Source organism: Pavona decussata, unplaced genomic scaffold, assembly GCF_977016875.1.
Source record: "Pavona decussata unplaced genomic scaffold, jaPavDecu1.1 SCAFFOLD_155, whole genome shotgun sequence".
NCBI classification, from domain to species: domain Eukaryota; kingdom Metazoa; phylum Cnidaria; class Anthozoa; order Scleractinia; family Agariciidae; genus Pavona; species Pavona decussata.
This window is the reverse complement of record NW_028145567.1, coordinates 4,024,796-4,043,752: the sequence shown is the minus strand read 5'-3', so window position 1 is coordinate 4,043,752 and position 18,957 is coordinate 4,024,796. Positions and strand designations below refer to the sequence as shown.

Below are 18,957 nucleotides of genomic sequence, written 5' to 3'. Positions count from 1 at the left end.
CAAGCAGGGAACTGGGTCAAGTTGCAAATTTTATCCAGTTTATAAATGAACACCATCATATAAAACAATTACTTTAAGATTAGTGATTTGACCAAGTTTGGTACTGTTTAGTTGAATAACAACCACGTTATGGACCTTGAAACATAGTTCCAAATCCATACAAACGTCTCCAATTTTGAGACAGCATTCCCCAAAACCACATAAACTCTCAAAATGTTTCTTGTTTATGTGATATGCTTAAAAATTGACAAATATCGTAATTTTCACCCCAGTTTCTTCGAAAATGGCAGCTACATGACAGGATTTTACAGGGGTAACAAAAACAAGCTACTTTTTTTTAAAATTGTACATGGTTTTAAGGAACGCGATCTCAAAATAAGAGCTGTTTGTATGGATTTAGAACCATGTTTCAAGGTCCATAACTTAATTAGTTGTCATTCAACTAAACAGATCCAAACTCGGTCAAATGACTCCTTTTATAAAATAGATAAAATCTACAACTTGAGCCAGTCCCCTGCTCTACCTCAAAGTGGCCTATAAGGTATTGAACGGCTGGAATGTTTGGCTGAAAATTCCCAGGGTAACTGTTTCTGTTTTTTGACAGAACTGCAGCATTATTTCGTTCCTTTAGAAAGTTTTGAGCTGTTATTCAGGGAGGTGATAAACAGCATTAGTTTTCCTGAACAGTTACTTTAAACTGTGAACATTGTAAGTACTCTGCGGTTTAGTGATGGCATTTATATCACCTGTTATCAGGTAATTAAATTTTCGAGAAGCTCCTCCCCCCAGCATTGCCACTCAGCTCCGGCAATAGATGGAATAACAGGGACTTCAAAAAAAAAAAAAAAGGAAAAAAAAATCCTCTAAAAAACAAAAATGCGAGAACTGGCTATTTTATTAGCTGAATTTATGCCGACCTTCTCTGTCACTGGCCAGAGGCACTAGTCAACAGTTTAATTGCACTGGGTTGATTATTTATAACAAAATTAGACAATTATTTTTTGTTGGAAAACCTGATACTTAATTAGACTACCAGAATGGTTGTCCAACTCTTTTTGACTGTAACCTGAGTATCAAGCCTTCCTAAAGGGAGAGGGGTAGGAAAACCTGATACTCAGACAACCAGACTGGTTGGCCCACTCTCATAGACTGTAACCTGAGTATCAAGCCTTCCTAAGGGGAGAGGGCAGGGAAAACCTGATACTTAGACCACCAGACTTGTTGTCCAACTCTCCTAGACTGTAACCTGAGTATCAGGCCTCCCTAAGGGGAGAGGGGAGGGAAAACCTGATACTTAGACTACCAGACTGGTTGTCCAAAATTAGACAATTATTTTCTGTTGGAAAACCTGATACTTAATTAGACTACCAGAATGGTTGTCCAACTCTCCTAGACTGTAACCTGAGTATCAGACCTTCCTAAGGGGAGGGGGGGAGGAAAAACCAATACTTAGACTACCAGACTGGTTGTCCAACTCTCCTAGACTGTAACCTCAGTATCAGGCCTTCCTAAGGGGAGAGGGAAGGGAAAACCTGATACTTAGACTACCAGACTGGTTGTCCAAAATTAGACAATTATTTTCTGTTGGAAAACCTGATACTTAATTAGACTACCAGAATGGTTGTCCAACTCTTCTCGACTGTAACCTGAGTATCAAGCCTTCCTAAGGGGAGGGGGGTAGGAAAACCTGATACTCAGACAACCAGACTGGTTGGCCAACTCTACTAGACTGTAACTTGAGTATCAAGCCTTCCTAAGGGGGGTGGGGGGGGGGAGAGAAAACCTGATACTCAGACTACCAGACTGGTTGTCCAACCCTTCTAGACTGTAACGTGAGTATCAAGCCTTCCTAAGGGAAGGGGGGAGAGAAAACCTGATACTCAGACTACCAGACTGGTTGGCCAACTCTCCTAGACTGTAACCTGAGTATCAACCCTTCCTAAGGGGAGGGGGGAGGGAAATCCTGATACTCAGACTACCAGACTGGTTGTCCAACTCTTCTAGACTTTAACCTGAGTATCAACCCTTCCTAAGGGGAGGGGGGAGGGAAAACCTGATACTCAGACTACCAGACTGGTTGTCCAACTCATCTAGACTATAACCTGACTATCAGGCCTTCCTAAGGGGAGAGGGGAGGGAAAACCTGATACTTAGACTACCAGACTTATTGTCCAACTCTTCTAGACTGTAACCTGAGTATCAGGCCTTCCTAAGGGGAGAGGGGAGGGAAAACCTGATACTTAGACTACCAGACTGGTTGGCCAACTCTTCTAGACTGTAACCTGAGTATCAAGCCTTCCTAAGGGGAGAGGGGAGGGAAAACCTGATACTTAGACTACCAGACTGGTTGGCCAACTCTTCTAGACTGTAACCTGAGCATCAGGCCTTCCTAAGGGGAGGGAAGAGGGAAAACCTGATACTCAGACTTCCAGACTGGTTGGCCAACTCTCCTAGACTGTAACGTACCTGCGTATGCAGGCCTTCCTAAGGGGAGGGGAGAGGGAAAACCTGATAATCAGACTACCAGACTGGTTGGCCAACTACCCTAAAAATTCCTCTGATGGGGTCTCCAGAAATTTTGGGTCAATAAAATCAGTTTGATTTTGAATCAAAATTTCCAGATTTTCTATACAAATTTTTATTATTGATCAACGCACTTCGTAATTTGGTTTAACATATGGTATGTCGAGGAGTTATGGTTCATGATACAGTAACTCACTTCCGATTCTGGGGAACTCACATGGAGTTTTGTAGGGAGCTTGCAATGAAGGGTGTGAGTACAGTTCAGCACAAGTCATTACCATTCTGATTTTTCAATTTCATAATTTGGGGTAAAATATGAAATGAAAAAAAGCAGAGATTGTCATTCTTGTTTCCAGGTCATTTCAGACATCCTTGAGGTGAAGGAATTTTAAACCCAACTCGCAGGAGAAAGTTGGCAACAAATGCTGGCAAATAAGTCAGTGGTAGGAGCACAAACCAAGCATCTTGGCCAATTATATAGCGGTCAGGTGGGGAGGCTGAGGTCAGCCCATCCACTATTTTGTTGACAACTAGGTTGACATCTGAAGTACGATGGATTTTCTTTACAATCTCGATCACTGAAAAAAAGAGAGAGTAGTTGATTTAAAGGTTTCCTTTCAGCCTGCACTTGTTACCTTCTTATGATGGTTGGCCTTGAATAGATTACCTTTGGTGATCCCAAGTGCTACTGTAAACTGCCACTTATATAAGCCCTGGGCTTATACAACTTCGTGAGGGTTTTTAGATGGGCTCATAAACAGAGGGGCTGATGTCCAAGGGGGCTTATAACCAAAATAAAAAAATCGTTTCGAAACGAACTATAGCAGTGTTGATCAAAATACGTTTTTCATTTACTGGTATTAAATGATAATCGGATATATTTTTTGGTTCACAGGTAGATGGGCCTATAACTGGGAGAGCAGCTGGGACCCATTTTCTCGAAAATCACATTAACCTGACAGACCTATTAAGTATTTTTTCAAAACCATTTTTATTGATTGGTGTCAACTTTTGACAAAAACCTGCCAATATGTTTCAGAAAATGATAAGGAGACTATTTTAAACCCACTATTATTATCTTGAATACAATTTTAATTTGGGTTGACATGTTACTGACATTTACAGCAACAAGCTTGCCAATCCATCTTGGGCAATGCAATGTGCAGATAAAAAACAGCTTGACCTGATCTCAACTCATACAAACAATCACCTGGATTATTCACGGAGCTGAAAACTAAGAAACGTCATTATATTATTAGACCAGTAAATTGATGACAAGAAACAGGAAAATGTTTCCACCAGCCAATCCCTCCCTCTCCCCCACTCCAACCAATAGCCTAAGTAAGCCAATGTGAAAGCAATCTTGACAATTATTTCTCAAACTTGATAATAACTCATGAACAGAACAAAAGGAAATAATTACCGTGAAGGAGGTTTGGAAAAGTGATCCTAATTTATTCTCATATATTAATCGGTGAACTTTTGCATTGAATTTCTCCAAATACTCGAAAGTGTGTTTCATATGATTCCAAACGCCAGCTTGAAGATGGTTTAAAAAACTTGGCTTCACCTCATTTTTTCAAACCACTTCTGGGTGTTAAGAAATCGGATGAAAGACTTTCTCGTGTTTGACATATATCATTAAAAAAAACAAGGGACTCGAGAGACTGTACATGTATATCAGTGTGGCCTGTCAATAAAGAAATAATTCAATACCTTTATTCAAGTATTCCTCTCCATATTCAGCCTTCAGTTTATCACTTAATCTGTCCCACCCCTCCCTCAGTTGTTTCTCAAACATATCAGGGGCACAGATGTTGGTGGAAAAGGATCCAGGCTCCAGCATACTGACTTTGATTCCCCAGGGATACATCTCGCGCCTTAGAGCATCAGAAAACGCCTCCACACCATATTTGGATGCAGAATAAGAACCATAACAGTTCGCTTATAATCTCCCTAGTGTACAGTGGAATGAAAGTGAGATGGATAGATAGATAGTTTAATGGTCAATACATGGCAGCGCGAAGGCTGAATTGCGTATGAGATGCACGAAATGTATTATTCCTGGGCCTGGGGGTTTTGGTTGGATTGGATGGTTACTGTTGCAGAAGTTTCATATATTTAGCACTGTGTGACTTTTCAATATCTTAGGACTTTGAGATTAAATAGAAACTAAGCAATCAAGTTTGACAGTTCAATAAGCTTTCACTGACAGATAATTAGCAAAAGATTTTAACATCTAGACAACAACAGGAACCAAGTTGATAGCATCGCCAGTGAAAGTTTGTAAGCGAATCAAAAGCGAACTTTGTTAAGTCAAGAGTGCGACAAGTACTGACTTTATCAGAAAATTCAGTCTCATATGAGGGAGCCTACAAGCGAGAGACAGACGAGATGTGTAAAACTGGTGAGTCAATAAACAACTTGAAGTTTGCAAAGAAAAGTCTGAAGTTTTGGCATTTATAAAATTAAAGTACAACAGAATGCCTGAGTCATTTCATGACTTTGCTACTTAAAGGACAGTCATAGGAAGACACTGTGGTTACAATCATTCAAATAACATAAATAAAGTGAATGATCCTTTTTAACAGTCTGTGAAGGGAATTAGGGCCAAGGCAAATTGAAGCCTTTAAGACATGAAAAATGTCCAGGAAAAAATGGAGAAATATTTAACAAAACATTATGACAGAAAATGCCTACATTTCACTTTTCTAACCTGACATGCTTGATAAATTAACCACTCGTCCCTTGGATTTCTTAACTAGCGGCAGGAAGGTTTTGGTGACATCAATCATTCCCCACAGATTGACATCTGCAGTGCGTTTAAAGACATCCAGCGGTGTCCATTCAATGGGGGACAAATACAAAATTCCTGCATTATTAACCAGCCCCCATAATCCAGCTGAAACCAGAAAGAGATATAAGATTTGCATTAGTAACAGGTTTGTGTATCTTCCAATGTGTTAAAAATTGTGAGACTTTGTCATGCTGAGTATCTTCCTTTCTTCCTTAGCCCTTATTTATGGGGGAAAGCAGTTATAAGAGATTTGCTCCAATGAAAACAAACAAAATAGCCAGCTACATGATTGTTTCCACCGGGTACTGGTTCACCCTCTGGAGGGGGAGGGGTAATGGGCCCGGGGTATATTTTGGGTGGGTATTTGCTACCCAGATCTCCAAATTTGGACCACGTTTTGGAAAGAATTTGCACTCAAAATGATTCCAGTTCTAGAAGTAAGTCAACTTTTAAAGCCCCAGTCTAGAAATTGCATAACTTTTAATAGCTGAAATTATAGCATTCAAATGGCTGCTGATAATTTGAAGCTTTCGTGCATTTCAAAAGATTATACCCTGTCTTAGGAAACGTCTCTAAATTGGATTTCCCTTTCCAGAGTTCCAAAATCACAACACCGTTTGGCAGCACATACCTGTATAAGTATTTTAGAGAGTACACCCCCCACCCTCCTCCCCCCCTCCACAAGGGTACACCTGTAAAAAATTACAAGGCAAAGACTTCTATGAAGTTTAAAGCACGAAAGCACAAAGTTACGAGTAGACTTTCAGATTTAGCCCTAGCCTACGCAAACTGAGTCAGTTTGTCAAGTTTTGGTCCAATCACAGTGAAAATACCCTATAAACCAATCAAATGTACTTGTTTATGTCAATCGCGCGCATCCGCCATCAGATCAGCACTGGCTTTTTTTATGAGTCGGTACGAGCGGTTTTGGTGCGATATAAAAATTAATGGGAGGGTTATAAAATAAATAAACCCCCTTCTGGCTTGCTAGTATGTCGGCTGATAATGTCCTTGGCTGAGAGATTGTCCTCAAAATTTCACATTTGCCCTCGAAGCTTCGCTACTCGGCCAAATATTCATTTTTCGAACAATCTCTCAGCCGCGGACATTATCAGCCAACATACCAGCCACCTGAAGGGGTTTATTTACTAAATATTCTCCCCCACTTCAGAGGGATAGCCTCAAACAATGACCTCCTTCTGGTTCATCATTGGAGGCTCTGAGAGGGATGACCTCTCAGAGCATATTTAGGTGGGGAAGTGTGGATAAGACCTTAACATCCTTACTCTTCTTCAGATGTAAATAAAATATAAATATCAATATAAATAAATAAATCACTTTATTTAAGTGTCAATGTATTTAGCACAGAACACCAATTGGGGACACTTTCCAAATTGAATTGGAATTTCGAAGTGTTGGTTTTTGAGGGGAGGGGAAAACGAGAGTACCCAGAGTACCTCCCTCTCAGAGCAAGGACAAGAACCGACAACAAACTCAACCCACAATATGACGCCGAGTCTGGGAATCGAACTCGGACCACATTGGTGGGAGGCGAGTGCAATCACCACTGTGCCATCCCTGCTCCCCATCATCATATCCCTAATCATATCAATCACACATATGCATAGACCAGTCTTAACTTTTAAAAGGACAAAACAACAAGAACTCTATACTCAGGAAGACCCTTCTGTCCAAAATGTCCATAGCATATCCTATGTCAAACCCCACCTTAGTTCCGTACCTCTGGCTTTGTATAGGGGTGTACCCCCTCCTCCCCTCCTCCACCCCCACTCCTCCCCCAAACTCCAAGAACACTGCATACCACGGGCTAAGGGTAAAATGTATCTAAACTGCAGACTGTAAAAGCTACATAATATATGGACTACAATGGCCTAATATTGCCTCTGACTGACTGAGACATGATGAGCATATAAATTGCATTCTGTACTCTGCAGGGTAATGGCCGACCAACCTGGTGAAATTTCCTCCCTGATCACTTTGTAGACATCTTTGATCTGTTGAGAGTTTGTTACATCCAGCTGGAATGTTTTCAGTTTGCCACTTGCCGCCGATTTCAAACTCTGTTCTCCTTCTTTCGTCAAACAAGTCGCCAGCACACACACTCCCATCTTGTCCAGTTGAATGGCTGTTGCCCGACCAAAACCCGAGTCGCAGCCCGTAATCAGGACGAGTTTTCCTTGCACGTCAATTTTAGGCTTTGGGAATAAACAGGTGAGAAGATAAATGGTAAGAAGGGCAATAATTATCAGCAGAAACCATGATGAGAAAGAAAATAAAAATTTTCCGGGATCCATTTCTAACAGCATACATGTATGCACGGAGTAATGGCCATTCCCTCTCCCAGAAGCCATTGCCATCCAAGCGCTGTCACGCAAGCTCTAAGAAGGGAAGTTCAGCGGAAAAGTTTTTTTATTGTTTCTATCGCTGGATGACGAAAAAACACGAGGAACAAACGCGATTAGGCAAAAACGAGGCAGACGTGCGAAATATTATCTAAGAAATCGAGTGTATGAAAATTTCCCCCCCCCCACCCCCCCCCCCCAAAAAAAAAATCTTTCAAACAAAAGTTTTACCCCCCACTGCAATGACAGTTTGAAAATCTTACCCCCCCCCCCCCCATAGTTGGCCTGGTGGTTGAATTGTTGAGAAGTTCCTGGGCACAACGCTTGGTTACATGAGGAAATCGCTAGCTCTCTGAATCTGAACTGAACTAAGTACATTGAACTTACTTAAGGTACTTACTTAACGTAAGTAAGGTACTTCACGTACCTTAGATCATCTCTTCAATGTCTTTATAATAACGATGTTTTGTTATTGCTGGAGTCTATTCTTCAGTCGTCAATAGAAGGTACACAGAAGGTCAAAGTGAGAGCAGTACAGGAGCATTTGATGTATGGATGTGGATATATAGATTTTGAAGAAGCGTACCATCTCTATTCGTCTTCTAGTCAATTTTTTTGCCCAGATAAACAAGCCTTCAGAGATAAACTGCTTGATGGAATACACGTTTCGCCTGTACTGTCTTTGTCATTACCTGACTCAACCTATTACATGTAAGATCTTTGTCGCTCTGAAGAATAGTAGCGATATGGAGAAGTTTCTAGTCGATTTTACCAACTCTATGATTGATGAGAAGAATAATTGCTAAATACATTTAGTTGGTACCTTTTGTATGTCTTAAAATTTTACCCCCCTCACTTTTCGTACAAGGTAAAAAATTACCCCCCCCCCCCCCCCAGGACGTAATAAACGATCGGTCCCTAAGGATTTGGATGGCTGTGACGAGTACGGAGCTCTTTGCACCCGGATCTTTGACCAGAAAAGACAAGCGAAGGACTAGCGCACGAACAACAAGTCCCCAGCCCACATGATTCAACTGGTTTATAGTAAGTTTATTGGACTCAGGTACCATGAAACCTAGTGCAGAATCATTCATTTTATTTTGAAAAGAAACAAATTTCTCATGCGCAACGACGGGGTGAAGCTGGGCATGAATGGAACAAAGTGCCATGGCAAAATGACATCGCAATGCAAATTACAATGCACCATTTTTTTTTCTTTTTTAGTTCAAAACGAGTGGGGTCTTACATAAGAAAAAAAAAATGATAAAAGACAGAAGGACAAAGATCGTGAATTCAAAATCACAAGTCAACATCGGTGGTCGCGCTGACAAATTGAATGCTGGAAAGCAGGAACGTCAGTATGCGCCAGGGTATGCGGTAAGTTCTTCTTAAATAAGAATTTTTTTCTGGCTCAAATTCGCAAGTTCAAAAAACTAAATTGAGATGAAACAGTTTTAGTAGCCTCTATCTGGAAGGTCAGTTCCCGAATTCTTATTTGCGGAATGGTCGATCTTCGAGAAGTTATCCGCCCAGTGCGCTGTCACCAAATGCGACTTGTAAAAGTGCATATCGCGCAGTGTAATGGTCCGCTTCGAAACTGATTTACAACCCACTCTTCAACAAGAATGTATGTGAAACTCAACATTTAAAAAATAGTGCAAGAACTTGAAAATGTCTTTTCTCGCTTTTTCCAGACAAAGGAAGCAGTCTTCAGTTTCTTTTACAAGTAATGTTTCTATGGTTTTTTTTCTGAGAAATTCAAGGATCACATCTGCTTGGAAATCTGCTCGTGGAAATTGAAAACTGGAATGCAGGACAAATAGTGTCCAAGCGAAAAAGTACCCGAACGAATCAAATGCCACACGCGGTTCACCACTTTTGAAACTCGCTCGCACTAAAGTTCATTCACTCGTACAAAAGAGAGTCGCGTTTGTGCATGGAACGAAACGGGATTATTTTTTATTAAACGATCAACCGTTCTTCAGTTTTCCTCAGATCATAGGAAAAGACTGATTACACTCTACTACACTGAGTAACAAGTGAAAATTTTTTTCAGAAGGATTTTATGTTGCATGTTATGGTATTGACTTAACCTGGCTAAACTAGGAAACATTGTTTCTTGTTATGTTTCCGGGGTGGCTAAATTAGCGGGAAGCAAGCAAAATGTTTTGCTGTCCCATTGGCTAAACGAGGAAGCATTGTTTCAGAAAACAAAGAGTCACGCATGCGCATAACAATAAATTGACTTCGTTGCTGGGAAACATTTTTAGTCAACATTGCTTTCATGGTTGCTAAACTGGGTAACATGTTTTGGAAGCAAAATTTGTGTCCGGGAAGAAAAAATGTTTTTGACCTGAGGCAAAACAGCAAAAACATTTTCTTGTTTCCGAGCAGTAAAATTTGTTTCCGCAACATATGTTTCCCGCGCGGCTAAACTGGGAAACATTTGCCTCCGCTAGTTTGGCCAGACCTTTAATCTTGTGGGTGATATGATGTGCGGGAAATTTTCAGATGTGCGCATTGGTTACCAACGAGCTTGATCGCGCGCATTTAGAATGGAACAAATTGCTATGGTAACATGACACCACAATAAGTAGACTTCTTTCAAAATGAGCGTTCCGAAAGTGAGTGACAAGTTTGTAACTTCCAGATTGCTTCTGCGGCGTTGCTGCCCTTAAAATGCCTGAAAGATTCATGGTAGGCAAATAAAACTCAGTGAAGAGGATGACCACTCAGTTCGATCTAAACTTGTACGATCGAGACTGGACATTGTATTAGATGACCTCTGGGAGTATCACGGTATGGTGAACAAAATTTCTAGTTATCGGCAAGTATTTAACGAAACATTCTCATGAATTTCTAACCCATGCAAGTAACTGTAAGCTACCGCATTAAGGATGCCAAAACTCAAAGAAATCGGTTAAATATCTCTTGCCAATTGCGAGTCAACAATGTAACCACCGCGTCAACATAGGTTCGGGACACATCATAGTGAATACATATGCGCAGGCCTCAAATTTTTACTCTCTGCCGCCAGGTTAGAAAAGGTAGTAAGCATGACGCTTTCTCTTATTTGAGTCTTTTTCTTTTTGGGCAATGGAAGAAAATCGTGATATTTTTGGTAAAATTGACAACACCAACTGTAACAGCTGTTGTTGTCCTTATCCCAAAAATATCTCGAGGTTTTTCAACACATTTCGGCCGGGCGACCTAGAGAAGAATCATCTACGGCAGTCGAAATGAGCGGTAACTTCAACCTTTAGTCATGCTTGGCTGTTTCAACAATCTACTACAACCGAGCCCCTTACTTGAGCGTCTCACTTCAGTAGAACAAGCTGCACATGGTGTTATGGGACTGTCACAACCCTTCCCGTCAAGTTCCGCGGCCAAGGGATGATGATGGTATCTGGACAGTAGGATGATGAACGGCGTAAAGGTGCTTGTGAGGTAGTGTTACGTTTTCGCAAAAAAAGCATATTCCCGAGTAAGTAGCGAGCTGCCTCGAACAAAATTTAAACAGCGGCGCAACTGGTAGTGTTACTCAGGAGTTCAGATGAATGTTCTTGCATGGAGCTACGACTATCTGAATGTATCTCTGATCAAGCACACAGCAGACTTGTCTCTTTGCAGGGACATTTGTGAGCAGTGGTTAGTATCAGAGAAGATCGACCTGGTTGATCCTTGCGATACTACCGATGTGCGAGGCAGGACAAGTTGCTGACAAAATTGCGCGTGCACAAGCCTCCCCTCCCCCCATCGCAACTTGTCTCGCAACAACAAATTCCTTTACAAGTTCTGTGAAAGTAGACTAGCACAGCCTTCTGCGTTCTGCAACGCCGCGAGATACTATGTAGTGTAACGTATTTCTTACACCCTGTAATGCATCTCGTCAGCATTGCTTCGCAATTTGCAGAAAAAAATTCCCAGTGTAAAGGCTCCTTTGTTGTCTTCTTCCCCCCCTCCTCAAAAATGCCCTCGCGAACGTTCTTCAGACATCCTCGACTTTTCTTCAGTTCCTTTTTGCGTGTGGTGTTGATGTAAATTGCACTTTTACAATCCATGATAATTTAACATATATCCAGTACTCCATGTACACATTTAAACAGCTCTGCTGAATTGAAAATTTTATGTCAAAATATTTAGTTAAATTAAATAAAAAGCCACAAGCCCACAAAAGAAGGTAGTATTTACGCGCTTTATATAGTTGAACTCCACCTAAGATCCCCCCCTCCCCATTAATACGCCCATTTTGTTTTTGGTACGAGCAAAAATAACCTCGTTAATCCATCATCCGTTGATACTGTTTCCATTTCTATTCATCGCCTTCAGAAGACCTTTGATTCCATGCTCCCAACAAACTAATGAGAATCGTCACGATTGGTTTTGGTTTGGATTCCCATTGGTTGAGAAAGTGGCGTAGTAATGCGAAACCAAAGCAAACGCGAAATTATTTTCGACACTCGATTGAAAACCTCTCGCAAGTAATATGATCTTATGGGAACCAACACACAACAAACCTTTACGAAATGGTAAGCGGAGTGCATCTCTGGGCCGGTTGAAAAAGGACATGGGAAGGAGCTCTGCTGTGATCAAGAGCTCCAAGCGGGATCCACGACCTCCCTGGGAGACCCGACTTATTTCCACTTCGTTGTATGGGAAAATTAACAACAAACGCTGGACACAGTCAGGCTCCAGTTGTTTAAAAAGCGGATAATTTTATCTACTTGATAGGTCGTTATGCGGAAGATAAAATGCGTGCAAGAATTAATTTCCCTATAGCCCAATAATTTGTGAATATCCTTGAAGCGTATGCGTAATTTAAGTATGGGATTGTGTGGAAAACTTGTCAAAAGCGTTGGTTGGAGTACATTTGCTCCACTGGATAAATGTATCCGCTCTTTGGGCTAGAAGTATAATGTTTTCTCTTTATGTCAACTTGGCTTATTGCTTCTCCTAGGTCCCGGTGTGAATCTCGCGATTCTAAACAGAAAGTCAGTGATGTAAGTGGGCATCATTGATAACCATGCCAGGGCCTTGGTATTCAAGTCAATGAGATAATGGCTTTGCGGGTCACGTGATGTAAGCGCATGGACAACACCGTTGACCACTTTGTAGGTGTGCGGCGAGGATACACTGTCGAGAAGCTTCAAAGAACTCAAACCTATGAAGATAAAGGAAAGAACAGAGTTTGATACACCAGCAAACTGAGTTGTCTCTTTCCCACAAGTGATGTGCGACTAAAGCAATGGACGTAAAAACATAAAAAGAACTGGCAAACGCGCAGGAAGGGACGCCACAAAAACTGCAGCTAATATTCTTTGGCTTTTTCTGACATGTACTGAGGAATCCTTCGAGAAATGCATGTGGACAGAAAGAAAGACAGATTGAAACAAATCGGGTAAAGTACACAGTTGAATCAGGTTAAGCTTAATTTCAAGATTTCGCTGAATTGAATTTCAACTGAAAAATTCAACTATTAACTGGGTTTGTGGTGGGTCTTGTCGTATGGTCCGACGGGAAATGCGACATCCCATTTTCGCCGCGTCGAATCAAATGCATATATACCGTTCATTCCACTATCTGAAGCAATCCGGCGTGGGCGACGAGCCGGGCGACTGTGTTTGTAGAATAGCCCGCACTCTTGTTATCCTAAAACTGTTTTCTCGGTGTCTTGTAATCTATAATTACCTTTTTGCAACCCTTCCTCGCCGTATTCTTGCTTTAGCTCATCGCTAAGTTCATTCCACTCTGATCGCCACTGCTCTGCCAAATTATCAGCAGTCAAAAGCTTGGTTTTATAGGCTCCAGCTTCAATAATACTCACCCGTACCCCCCAGGGGAGCATCTCGCGCCTGAGAGCGTCAGAGAAGGCCGCAACACCATATTTGGAGACAGCGTAAGCAGGCATATATGGTAGAACTATTCGACCTGGGGAATGATATTTCAGACAACGGATAATCAGAGCGGCCCTTTCACGATTCTACACTGTGCCCGCAGCGGAAAAACGCCTGACCAGGGACAAGGAAATCCCACACTTATGAAATGCCACTGCTAAGGGCTGGATACCGTGGGAGGGGAGGGGGGGGGGGGGGTATTTAAGAAAGTTTTATATGGGGAGACTCCGCTCCAAGGTCCAGACCCTTACGGTTTTCAGTATTCCCTTTCATACACCTTCCATAGGAAATGGTATCCCTTTCACATACTTACAGTAGAAAAACTATCTGTTTTCGTCGGATCTCTTGGAGATATTTTGGAAGGCCCTTTTAAATATCTTAATGGCAGTGTTCCCTTCACTTCATTTCGTGGAATCTCTAAAAAAATTATAATCACTTCCTCGGCATCACAGCTTAACAACACCCATTTATACACCTGATTACAGAAATACAATGTGCAGTAAATTTATTGTGAGTTAACAAGGCGGCAGAGGCCTCACCTAAGATGCTCCCCATGTTGATCACCCTTCCGCGCGCTTTCTTCACCAGAGGTAGAAACGTTTGTGTGACCAGGATCATACCCCAAAGATTAACATCCGCGATGCTCTTAAAACTGTCCAACGGCTGCCACTCAACTATTCCTACCTTCAATTTACCAGCGTTGTTTACCAGTCCCCACAGCCCTATGAAATGAACAGAATCAAATGAACACACAGCGCAAGAGAAAGGGAGGGAAACACATGAATAAACACGGGATCCATTTTTAGGGCTAAAACAAAAGAGCGCGTCTGAAGAAGGGGCATGCGACAATTGTGCTTTCTCGTGCATATCAGGGGGGAGGGGACGAGGGGAGACTACCTCCTTGCCTTCGTCCCTACACCTACTTTCCAACCTTCCCCTTTTCCGTTTGGCTATACATAGCTATTTTCCCAGCATTTTAATATTCTAAGCACTCGTTTGGAATCATCAAGAAGACATTTTGGGGTTTTCCTCCCAGGCTAAGCGCGCGTAGGACAATCTTTGGGGAGGAATGCGTGACGAGCCCTAGGAGCGTCTGCGTAGATATTATTAATTTTTGATTGACTGATTGTTTATTTACCCACATATTTAAAATCATTTATGTGAAATGTGACCAAATAAGATAACTATTCGGGAGGGAAACTGAAATTTTACGTCTCTTTTGGCCCTAAAGTTGGCTATCTTGAGCAATACAGGCTGTTGACATTAAACAAACCGTGATAATTTACGTCGGTTTGTCAATGTCCGTTGCGATTCGATTTACACTCGAGGTGGTCAGTGTTTTTCACGAGTTTCTACAATTACCTTTGTCCTCTGAAATCTCCCTCTTGATCTTCTCAAAAACTTCTTGAACTTGTCCTCTGTCTGTAACATCCATAACGAACGTCTTCACGTTATCACTGCAAACCTCTCTCAGAGAATCTTCGCCTTCCTTCGTTCTACAAGTGGCAAACACACGAAATCCCAGCTGATCAAGACGCATCGCAATTTCCTTGCCAAAGCCAGATCTACAGCCTGTTATAAGAACGTATTTGTTCGTTATGCCCTCCACTGTATCCTTTTGTCCACAAAAATTCACAAACAACCTTCTTAGAAGGTAAAATATAGCTGCTATTATGCACAAGATGGCCACTGTAGACGCCATACTTCGGTAACTGGTAAAACGATGTTTCCCGTGAAACGTCACGTCTCACGTGTAAATGGTTAATATCCTAAACAAAACAATTGAGATTAAAGAGGGCTGGGCAAATTAAGAAAAGATCCTTTTCAGTTTCACCGTGAATTAGAGCCAAGAAAATAGAGATAGCCATGAAATTTTGCAAGTCAAATTGTGGTTAAGGTTGGTCCATACGTCACGCAATAATCGTTACGACACGCTCTATTTAAAAACAGCTCAGGTGTCAAAATATTAATGAGTCCAGTCCTTTTATGTCATCAAAATTGGCAGCTAGTGAGTCTATCAGCGAATTTGACGTTTGGCCAATGAAGTTGCACTTACTTTTTAGTAAACGTCAAAGTTAGTCTGACACTTTTTAAGGCGTGTAGTAAAATTCAGGGGAATTCGTCCGTGCTTTCAGCTACGTATGAACACAGCATATTTCCAAGCGTTAGCAGAAACTTTTCCTGACTGAAATAAAGAACCAACATGTGCAATTTGCAGTATTTGGCGATGTTCATGTTCCTAATATTCTTGCCAACGGGTAAGTGCGAACCTTTTGCGTAAATGTTTTAATGTAGAGTATTATTGATGTAGATCATCTGATCTACCCAAAATTAAGTCTTGTCTACCTTTGGAGCAAAGAATTTTATATTACAATGCTCTGATTAAACCTGTGTTTTGTTAAGCTAGTACTGCATGGCAAATGTCTTGCCCCAAAGAGTGTCTCCAGGGAATATTTCGTTTCCAGAAAAGAGCTTGCTAGAATAAAACTTGATGCAGATCCCGCGCGGACTCCTTCTGTGCCCGGCTCTATTTAATCGTTTGCAGTGGTTACCGTTTTATGTCGATACTTAAGTAGCCTTAAGAGGACACAGATATTGTCGTTCCTGATTATTTTATAGATTCAATTAATCTTAATAGCTCACGACACACACGGAATACCAGATTTTCCAACTACAATTTTATTTGTCCTCTTTATAATAGGGCAACAGAAGGTCGAAAAACCTTTTTTAGTTCAAGCAGTACGAACATGGAACAGTTTGCCAGCTTTTATAAAGAAACAAGTATCGCTTAAATCTTTTAAGTGTGGGGTAAATTTTTTAGAGAACAATTAGATTTATTGGATGTTTACGTGTAGGTTTTAATTAATATTATTTCAAGAATATTGTAGCTTTAACTTTGTATTTTCTTGTAGTTCAGTTTAGATAGAGGGCCACAGGTTTGTTAGTGTTTCTATATTGCACCTACCACCCAAGTTCGCAAATGTTTTTTTTTTTTAAATATTCTTCGCCGCAACTGAGACGATTTCTGAGCAAAACGTAGTGAGCCAAGGGTTCGAAATGCCTCGTTTCGCAAATTACAGATACGAGCCAGTCTGCATATATCGTGACGTGTTTAACTTGCTTGTTTACTTTCGTAAAAGCTTTTCTTCAGAATATTCCTCGCTGCAATGATGCTTTCTGAACTAAAAATAGTGAGCCATGAGGTCCGAAGTGCGAGCGGAGCGCGGTCGATTTTTGTCTTCGTCCTATACCCCACTTGGGAGGCTGTTAACAGGCTACAAATTACAGACACGAGCTCTGTGTATATAGCTGAGTGACGTGTTCAACTTGCTTTGCTTTTCTTGAATATTCCTCGCCACAATGATGAGTTTAGAACCGAAAATAGTGAAAAAGACTGTTTCAGTTTGCAACATGTACTCAGGGTCACTTTTCAGAAACAGTAAACCATTGCTTGTATGAACAAACGAATCCACTTTTCTCATATTATCTTTTTTTCGCTTTGCATGTACGTTTTGATTAAGTAAACGAGTGCGGACTTTAACCTACGTGTATTCACGGTGCATAGGTTCAACTTTTTTATCTCAGAATTACTGATTTTCATGACAAACATGGACTACATAAATGAATATAAATATATAAAACATATAATTGAACTGCGGGTGAAAGATTAAATAGAACAAAGACCCTCGCAGTTATTTACGTAACTTATGCAGATGCGAAAAGAAAGCTTGATGGCTTGAACGGGATTCGTACCCATGACCTTTTCGATGCAGTGCTCTACCAACTGAGCTATCAAGCCAACTGGGAGCTACGGAGAGGCAGATGACATGTAACTTTGTTGGAAATAAAGGTGTCTTGAAATAACGATGCTGTAAAATAGTGTGATTTTAATTAACAATGACGTAAATTAAGGTTCATAAAATTAACGCGAATTTCTCAAATTCGTCTTAATAACATGCATCGTTAATTTTTATAACAAGGGTATATTACGAGGTACGTAATTCTACTTTAAACAGTTTAAAAACCTATGTATACCGACCTTACACTATTCTTGAGTAGCAAACGAAACTGATCAAAGTTTATAGAACTGTTTTTTTTTTTTTTTCAGACCAAAACGGTTCAAAAGTTATTCTGCTTTCTTAGTCTACATTTACTTTATATCATAAGGCTCACGTGCAACTCTGATGTCTCTTTTGCAGTCATTTCCCTTGAATGTTACCAGTGCCTGAGCACATACTCTTGGGGAGACTGTGATGATAAGCGAATCAAGGACACGTGCGTGGGTTCCACTCATTGCGTCAAAGCTAAAGTGTACGCCACCTCTGGCGTGAAGGACGAAGCTTACGTTAGAGGTTGCGCGGCAACCTGTTCAGCTTCGAGCATCCCACAGTGCAACCTTTCTTATATCAAGTGTGAAGTGAGTTGCTGTGCCTCTGACCTGTGCAACGGGGCGGCCGGACCCATGGTCAGCGGTCTTCTTTTGATCGTCGCTGTATACGTCGTGTACGTGTTCGGTTTTTCAACTTTTTCAGCTGGACTTATCCACGTCTTCATTTCGTGATTGTTTTCAAATGTTTTGTTTCGTTGGAAAAGGCGGTTCTTTCTCCGATCCTCACCACCTCTTTTCTCCCGGTAACTGTCGAGCAAGCTTCAAGAAGAGACAGAACAGAGTGCCAAACTCGCCTGCCTGGCACACATTTCTTTTCTCTCTTCTCGCGCCTCGGGTTTCATGGCAGCCGACGTTCTCGTACGCTCGAGTATCTTACCTCCTACTCGAATATCTCTAAGAGAATAGAGGCGCTGCTCAAAACGTTGATTATCGCAATCAATCCTAACTTGTACTAAAACAATTATCAGCTAATTGGTAATAAAAAAAGTAATGTTGTTTCCAGATTCGTTGAATCCTGTTTTGATTCAGTTTCTTCCTATTTTCTTTCCTTTTTTTCACCCCAGTCCTATTAAGTTCAAAAGTTATATGTCACTTATAACCAGCAACTATCAGAGCCCAGGCCGTTCACATTGCAATGGGGTGTCTTCCGTTTTATTGTCAGCAAAAAAGCGTTCTGCTTTACAGAATTTATTAATTATATGATCACTGGTGAGCTGGCACCTTGGTTTCGTCCGGTCCCTAAGCTGCGCTACGCAGTTTTGCCTAAATTTAACAGCGGATGTTTTAAGAAGAAAATTTTATATACAGCTGCACACAGACGGCAGGCTTCGATTTCGTTCATATTACACCACCTTTTCTACTTATGATCGAATTATCCTTTTCCTTGGTTTTTCAACCAACAGCTGTTGCCATAACGACGCTATAATATATACTACCTATGATACATATCACGTGCCAAAACTAGAGCAAAATGTAACATTGTAGTTTGAA

General features: G+C 41.1%; 1 protein-coding gene and 1 pseudogene across 2 annotated transcripts; both read right to left on the bottom strand.

Annotated features, from left to right (window-relative positions):
- Positions 1–1,848: 1,848 nt before the first annotated feature.
- On the bottom strand, positions 1,849–7,744 carry LOC146465957 (retinol dehydrogenase 7-like; annotated as a pseudogene). The gene is made up of 4 exons (XR_014868227.1): positions 7,293–7,744; positions 5,240–5,425; positions 4,240–4,479; positions 1,849–3,101 (listed from the first exon to the last, which is right to left on the bottom strand). The product of XR_014868227.1 is annotated as a retinol dehydrogenase 7-like (transcript).
- Positions 7,745–11,790: 4,046 nt separating this feature from the next.
- LOC146465956 (short-chain dehydrogenase/reductase family 9C member 7-like) lies at positions 11,791–15,505 on the bottom strand. Its single transcript, XM_085128351.1, has 4 exons — positions 14,940–15,505; positions 14,117–14,299; positions 13,372–13,611; positions 11,791–12,844 (listed from the first exon to the last, which is right to left on the bottom strand). The coding sequence occupies exons 1-4, from the start codon at positions 15,277–15,279 to the stop codon at positions 12,615–12,617; spliced, it is 993 nt and encodes a 330-aa protein (XP_084984477.1). The 5' UTR covers positions 15,280–15,505; the 3' UTR covers positions 11,791–12,614.
- Positions 15,506–18,957: the final 3,452 nt, after the last annotated feature.